Raw genomic sequence first — 7,583 nt, 5'->3', positions numbered from 1 at the left:
TTACCTGAGCTGAATGAGAACAAGGAGAAAGGGCTTGATAATCTACATTTGCTTGCCTTTATTGTAGCACGTTTTACAAATGGTTGCACACATACATGACGGTTGTTTGTAGAGTTTATGTCTGTTATTTTAAAGCAGATTTAACCATTTCGTAATGAACACTATTATGCTCACGGCATGACAAATGTAATTATAGCATTATATAATTAGTTGTAATATCGTGGCATGTTACGGCGTCATTAATGATTGTTGACATGTTATTCTGGAGCAAAGACGAATATGAATAAATCATGTCTGATAGCCACAACATGGTCGTTATATTGTTATAACGTTATGTCAACACTAACAATGGCATTATCAAAAAGCTAGTAATAGTAAACAACACTCATCATCATTATAATAGTAACATAGGTTGCTATAGGCTTAATTTAGCTTGCTTTGCAAAGCTCGAACAACGACGGAGCCAGATATATAAGTTTACAGTTGATTTATCCGACACAATACAGCAATCAAACTATAAAGATGGCGCGGTCCGTTAGGAGCTCTCGCTTGCCTCACTGCGCCACTGAGCACTTTTCATAGAAATGAATGTGGACGCCATCTTGGAAGACAGAAGTAGCTGTCTCTAGTTATATTAACTCTATGCAAGCAACACAATCAAACGGGGGGAGGGGGGGGGGCCTTGAGCCTTGTTGCCCAGGGCACAGAAAATTGTTAATCCGGCACTGCGCCACGGTATCAGAAATCAGCCTGTACAAAATGTTAGGCCGTCTATCAGCAGGGATTGTAGAGTGCATGTCGGAGAATTGTACGGACAGATAGCGTGTGTGCGTCCTTGAGAACTGTAAGTCGTATAACTTATGTTGTCAGTTCATTTAAGCCAGTTATTGTAGTTCTTGCAAATTGAAATCAAGTTAACTGGTGATTTTCACTTTTTGTATTCTTCCCCTGCTAGTTAAATTGCACATGTCTGTTGATTCGATAGCAATTGCTGCCCTTGCAAAACACCTGGAAATAAATACATTGATTCGAAAAAATACGAAAAAAAAGAATATATATATATACATATGTTTTTTTTTTTGAGCACCGAAGACCCATTTTGACCCAGGAAAAACCCTGTGAACTAGTAACGGATTGGTTCTATTAAATGTAACGCGTTAAGTTACTCATTACCAAACAAAGGTAGTCTGACTACTGTAACGCTTTACACCCAACACTGCTACTAGAGCAGTATAGTATGCGTAACAAGCAGCCTATAGGCTATTGGGTCAGGGCCAGCCCGAGCCTTTATGGGGCCTTAAGCAGAATTGATTTAGGGGCCCCCCTGTGACGCAAATATTATTGATTATTTTTAATCCTTGATTATTCGCACACTATTAATCTAATGCACTAATTAGCAATGTTATTAGTTGTGTTGCTTACATGATAACATTGATTTATTTCGCCCTTATAAAGTTTTTAATTTTAACAGTAGCAAACCCAGATTGGTCATATGATGATTTGAACTTTAAGTATTCAAAGTCTTACAGTACTAAGTGATGTACCTAATGTGGTGTACTGAAAAGTAGCTAAATAAACCAGACAATGCATCTTTTGTGCACAAGCTAACCACTTTAAAAGCTTATGGTTTAAACTAGCAATGTGCAAAAGTGCAAAACATTCAACTCCAAATAACTTAAAGATATAGTATTTTCTTATTTCTTACAAGACTGATATTAAATTAAATACCTACAATATATACTGATCTGGGATTGTTGAATCCGGACCTGCTGTGTCATCAACTGTAGCACTGGCACTTCTGGGCAGGAGGCGTTGGTTGTTAGCCTGGTCCTAACCAGACCCTTGTACATTTCATTTGTACAGAGGGTCTGGGATCGCTCCATTGACAAACGTTAACTTCCTTGAAGGTGGGTCCTCTGTTGAAGTTTAAAACTATTGGACCTGCCCAGAGCCACTCTGATTTGCCATAACCAATAATCGCAAGCGTTCGCCTTAACCAACTCCTTCACCACTACTGTAACGAAGCAAGCTGCCGTAGCTGGAAAATCAAACTTTTCCAGAACCCCGTGGGGAGGAGGGCCAGGGTTTATATTTATAAACCTGTTAAATACGCTAATGTTAATACACACACTGGCGTTTTTGACATAGCTACGCTATCTAGCTCTCTAGCTCCTAAATTTACATCTGATTGTACAGTAGCCAAAGCTAGCTCCGTTACGTAACGTTTCCTACACTGTAGTTTGTTTAACATTTCATAAAATTAACGAACAAGTTATCAACTCAACCAGTGAGCATGTGGGGCTACTAAACTTAGGCTACCAGCTACGTGTAGGGCGCTCCAAACTTATTGTCAGATGCACAGAACAACACAGGGTCAGACCGAGCATAGGTTACACATATGATAAGCTAACATAAAAGGTCTTTCTCCTCACACAGCATGGGAAAGAGCCGGTGCTCAATGATGAACGATCATATTAGTGGACCACCAAACACCCAGATTATGCAGGTCTTTGATCAGATCAATTCTGTCTTTTGGCATTGTCTGCAGTTACGACATGTACCTAGCTAGCTACGAGTACATCACCACTCTGTGTTGTTCAACTTGTGAGTGTTAACTATATTTACATCTTTACATCGGACAAAAACACATATTCTGCATCATATGGGACAACTGCGGTCCTGTGGGTACATAATAACGTATTGGTTCGAAAGCATACGCCATAGGATGAACAGGGATGGGTATGATGGGTCGACTTCAATTTTTAATGCAGTTTGACAGGTTGAAATTGAGAGCAACCATTCTCGTGATGTCAGATGTGTACGTCATTTAAACATGGCGGCGCCCAGTTCTTTTTGAGTACATAATTTACACACAAGAAATGTCGATTATTTATAGAATATGGCATAGAGTTGTATGTTATATATTTTTTTAATTCATTAAATGTATATACTATTATAATATCACTGTGTCTAATCGCAGTTCAGTTCCACTTTAACCTACGGATATTCGGCAGCTTTGCCAAAACCACAGAATAGTTTTGCTCTCATCTTTCTCCGCCGCCATTACTGAACTACTCAAACTAGTGCACAACATTAACGTCATCGTTCTCAGCCACTCCCTCTGTTCGCTGATTGGACCTACAAAAAATGTGTTTCTGGAAACCGACTTCAGAGCCGAGCTCCCAGACCTAGTACAGAAGCAAAATCCAAATTGAGCTGAAGTACGTAGGAGGGCAGAGCCAGGCTAGTTGGTTGTGGCCCAGCTCCAAAATATTTCAACAGTGCTCCTAGGGATGATTCATATGAATAGCCTACATCTGTACACTTGGAAGCACAACTCTTAATCTATAATTAGCTAATTGAGGCATTATGATATTGAAATATTATAACAATGACCCCAAAAGGGTAGGATCTATGCAAGCTACTCTAGGCTAGCTTTGTTAGCGAGCTTAATTGTGAACTAGCCACTTTACTTTAGCTCACAACGTAGCCTAGTTAGCAAACCTACCTTATAGCAAAGTTTATTGCAATCGACATTTATTATGAAATGTATTTAGCAAGAATGCATTCACCTAGGTAAATCCACCTAGGTGAATGCATACTAGCAAAAGAAATGCCCATTTTGACGGGGGGATCTAGCTATTGTTATATTTTACTAGCTAGCTAGTCTAAGTGTTACACTAAAATGATAGCGAATTAATCATGCCAACATACCTTGATCTTGCAGTTTTTTCTCTTCCTCTGTTTTCTTTTCTCTGCACCAGAGAAATATGTCTTTTTTTGTGACATTGCTTTTTGCCGTGTCAGATTGCAATTGCCGACTGATCTTTTCTGTTCTTGAACAATAGACACGTTGTTGCTGACAAAGACAGGCCCCCAAGATAATTTATTAAAACAGTAATACTAGGCTATTATCTTCCTTGCCAGCAGGTAAACATAATATTGAGTTTATTGCAAATTTGTATGATTACCATTAACATAATTTAACTTTAAAATTAAGCTGTAACTTAAAGTGCTCTTGGGGGGCCCCCTGGTGGTCATGGGGCCCCAAGCAGCCGCTTAGTTCGCTTATGCCTTGGGCCGGCCCTGTATTAGGTTATTGAGTAGTTGGATGTCCGATTACTGAAAATATATTTGCCAAACAAAAACTGCAAAGGGCAGGCAACCTGTTTGCAGCTTGTGTGTTTGATCAGTGCTCTTTCAGGATCTCACAGAGAAATGAGACTCCTGTCGTTGTTGCCAGAATTCCAACGCTCCGGGTGATCACTCCGACATTCCTTTCTCTCGCTCGTCACTGTGTCTTGAGACAGGAGGGTTATAAAGACCGGCGCTTGCTCTGCCACAGCAAACTACAAGGATTACAGAGTTCCCAACACCGCGGGAAGAGAACGCTTAGTTCCTATAAAAGTAAATCTGTAAAAAATAACTGAGGATGTCAAAACTAGCACAGAGAGCTCTTTTTCTTTTCTATGTTTCAACACAGGTAATTTTTTTGAGAAATTCTGTTACTTAGGGTGATAGATGAAATTCGTTTGTGTTTGTATATTAATTTGATTTGTGTAGTTTGACATGTTCTACTGTTTTATTTTTATGATTTCGTTAAAATACATTGTGGGGTATGAAACATGGTATCAACATTTCATAAAATTAGATAATTAGTTAATTAATTAGATAGCGAAGGGCTAACTTAAATAAAAGTAATCTGAGAAAAAAAGGAGGAGACAAAAAAGAAAAGTGTATATATTTGAAGTTCCTGTCATCCCTAGGTGTGCACCGAGGTGTGGGCGCAGGTTTGTTCTTCGCAATGCCACTGTCCTCAGGAGCCTCCTCCATGTGCCCCCGGTGTCCAGCTGATCTTGGATGACTGCGCCTGCTGTCTGGTGTGCGCCAAGCAAAGGGGGGAAATCTGCTCCGACATGAGCCCCTGCGACACCCGCCAGGGGCTGCAGTGTGACTATACAGCTGACGTTCACAAGAGGACAGGCATGTGCATCGGTGAGTTGACAGGGGTAGGCTTTTTTTTAAACAACACAGAACAAAGTTACTGCTACTGTTGCTACAAAGTAGTCTGTAAGGAGTGTAAGTGCCTTCTTTACAGATTAACCTGATTAAGTTTCAAAACTGCATCTGCATTAAGATAACGACACTTCTACAGATGCTATGTTCCTGTATACATGTACTGACCCAATATTCTCACCCACCTTCTCCAACAGCTAATGAGGGGGATGTGTGCTTGCTGGATGGGTCAGTCTACCAGAACGGGGAGACCTTTTTCCCCAGCTGCAAGTACCAGTGCATGTGTCGCGACGGCCAGATTGCCTGTGTGCCGCGCTGCAACCTGGGCGTGATGCTGCCTGGCCCAGACTGCCCCATGCCCCGGAGGGTGCAGGTGCCAGGGGAGTGCTGCGAGAAGTGGGTGTGTGAGCCCCAGGCGGAGGCTAGCGCGCTCGGAGGATTTGCCATGGCCGGTGAGGACTCTATCACACACACATGCACACACTGAGATGCAAAGGGATACACTCGACAATTCAGTGAAACTTAAACGCACACACACACAACACTTGTTCACTTTCTGTGACGTTACTGACACTCAAATGTGATCCACAGTGTCAACAGACAGATAGCTGACCTGAGAGGTTGGGAGATATGGAGAGGTCTTTAAAACACTTTTTGTAAACATAATGCTTCTACATAGTAAGAGGAACACCTTACTTTATGGAAAGGTTGCCCCCACGTTTGCTAAATCAATTGAAAGTAAAGCTTCAAACTTCACACCACAAATATCAACATTGCAACATCTGACCACACCTTGATATTCCGTAAACTTTGCCTCGTAACTTTATTGACATCCTCTTATCTTTATGGACATCTCTATTGAATTCTCACAATTTCCGTTGCCCACCCTTATAGCTTACAGACAGGAGGAGACGGTGAGCTTCGATACCTGGGACCCCAGCCTCAACTGCATTGAGCAGACAACCGAATGGGGCGCCTGCTCCCGTACCTGCGGCATGGGCGTGTCCACCAGGGTGACCAATAAGAACAGGCGCTGTGAGATGGTCAAGCAGAGCCGTCTGTGCATCACCCGCCCCTGTGATGAGCAGCCACAGCAGCAAGAGCCCAAGGTAGCACACATAGAGGCACACACACACACATCTATATACAAACACACACATCTACATACAAACACACACATACACACACATATACACACCTGCACTTTCCATGGTAGCACAGAAGGCAGCCCCTCACTGCCTGCCTGCACTGACAATTCCATCCTATTTGTTTTCTCCCAGAGAGGAAGCAGGTGCCAGCGACTGATTAAGACTACTCTGGCCACCCACTTCACTTACAAGAACTGCACAAGCGTCAAGGCCTACAAGCCACGCTACTGCGGCTCCTGTACCGATGGGCGCTGCTGCACCCCCCACAGCACCCGGACGGCATTGGTGGACTTTCAGTGCCACCAAGGCAAGACCGTGAGAAGGCCCATGATGGTGATCAACAGCTGTGCCTGCCACCACCACTGCCCCCGAGACAACGCTGTCTACCGGTACCAGCAACCGGTAGACCCGGACCTGGTCTACAGCGGCATGAGGTTATAAGAGACACACTTGGCAGATGCCCTCTGCTGGATGGTTTAGGGTGTTGGGTTTTAGAGTGTTGTTCACACTTGAGTAGTTGGCTGGGGTAAAAGTCAAGGCACTTGGGGTTAGTCTTTCGAAGTAAACAATGGCACTATTGCCTTCTGACGCTGCTGGCAGGGCAGTTGGGGTCCTGCTTGCAAAAAACCCTCTGGGTTTGTTTTGAGGTCAGTGTTAAACTGTGTCTGCTTTAGGGCAAAAGTATATTGGTTGAATCACAAAAGATTGCTCACAGGGGATTTATAAGAGGTGAGGATTTTAGAGGATGTGAGGAATCAAGACAGCTCCTCCTGAGTCACATATTTGACAGAGTAGTGACCCAGGTGAGGAGTTTCTTCCAGAGTCGAGGTGTGACGACCCACAGGGGCAACCCCTGCCAGAGGTCACGCTCACATTGGTGCGGCAACTTTCACATCTGCCTTTCTCAACCCCCCCAATACATGGTACCCCTACCCCCATGCACACAAACCAGACCCTAGAGAGTCAAAGACTGCAATATTTTTCCTGAAAAAGAAAAAAATACAAAGCTCCTTTTTGTGCCTCTGTGGTCCCTTTTTCAAAGGCTTGTAAGTATTTGTCTCTACTAGACAGACAAAAGGTATGTAAATACTTGCTGTATAGTTTGTATTATAAGCGTGTGGGAAATACACTATCTGTAATACTTTGTAACCATATGTAAATATGTAATGTATATATAGATATATATAGTCTTTGATCAATATTATTGTATTATGCAGCTTTTCATGTAATCAAGAACAATATTGTGCTTTACTCTGTTGGAATTAAATATGTATTTTTTCTATAAAATGGGTCTTTATGGTTCTGTTGATAGAGCTGATAAAATGGGGTTAAAAGATAATACAGAGAATATAAAATAATAAGAATGAATCGGTAAGAATAAAGTAACAATAATTTCTTGATACATTTCAAAACATTCAA

The 7,583-nt window shown here is 42.2% G+C and overlaps 1 protein-coding gene across 1 annotated transcript; it reads left to right on the top strand.

The window, feature by feature from the left end:
* Positions 1-3,665: 3,665 nt before the first annotated feature.
* On the top strand, positions 3,666-7,417 carry LOC146300592 (CCN family member 3-like). Its single transcript, XM_084669248.1, has 5 exons — positions 3,666-4,483; positions 4,767-4,995; positions 5,214-5,468; positions 5,911-6,125; positions 6,297-7,417. Exons 1-5 carry the CDS (start codon positions 4,433-4,435, stop codon positions 6,603-6,605), a joined length of 1,059 nt encoding a protein of 352 aa, XP_084525374.1. The 5' UTR covers positions 3,666-4,432; the 3' UTR covers positions 6,606-7,417.
* The last annotated feature ends 166 nt before the right edge of the window (positions 7,418-7,583 follow it).

The sequence above is a fragment of the Hypomesus nipponensis genome, chromosome 2, assembly GCF_054491055.1.
Source record: "Hypomesus nipponensis isolate SF chromosome 2, ASM5449105v1, whole genome shotgun sequence".
In the NCBI taxonomy this organism is placed as follows: Eukaryota; Metazoa; Chordata; class Actinopteri; order Osmeriformes; family Osmeridae; genus Hypomesus; species Hypomesus nipponensis.
The sequence above is the reverse complement of the archived record's forward strand: the minus strand, read 5'-3'. Positions and strand labels throughout refer to the sequence as shown.

Bases quoted from the DNA above. Each gene is read 5' to 3' on its own strand.
- LOC146300592 (XM_084669248.1), top strand. From the start codon at position 4,433: ATGTCAAAACTAGCACAGAGAGCTCTTTTTCTTTTCTATGTTTCAACA. The intron at 4,996-5,213 runs GTGAGTTGACAG...CTTCTCCAACAG, and splicing joins GAGGACAGGCATGTGCATCG to CTAATGAGGGGGATGTGTGC. The intron at 5,469-5,910 runs GTGAGGACTCTA...CCACCCTTATAG, and splicing joins CGGAGGATTTGCCATGGCCG to CTTACAGACAGGAGGAGACG.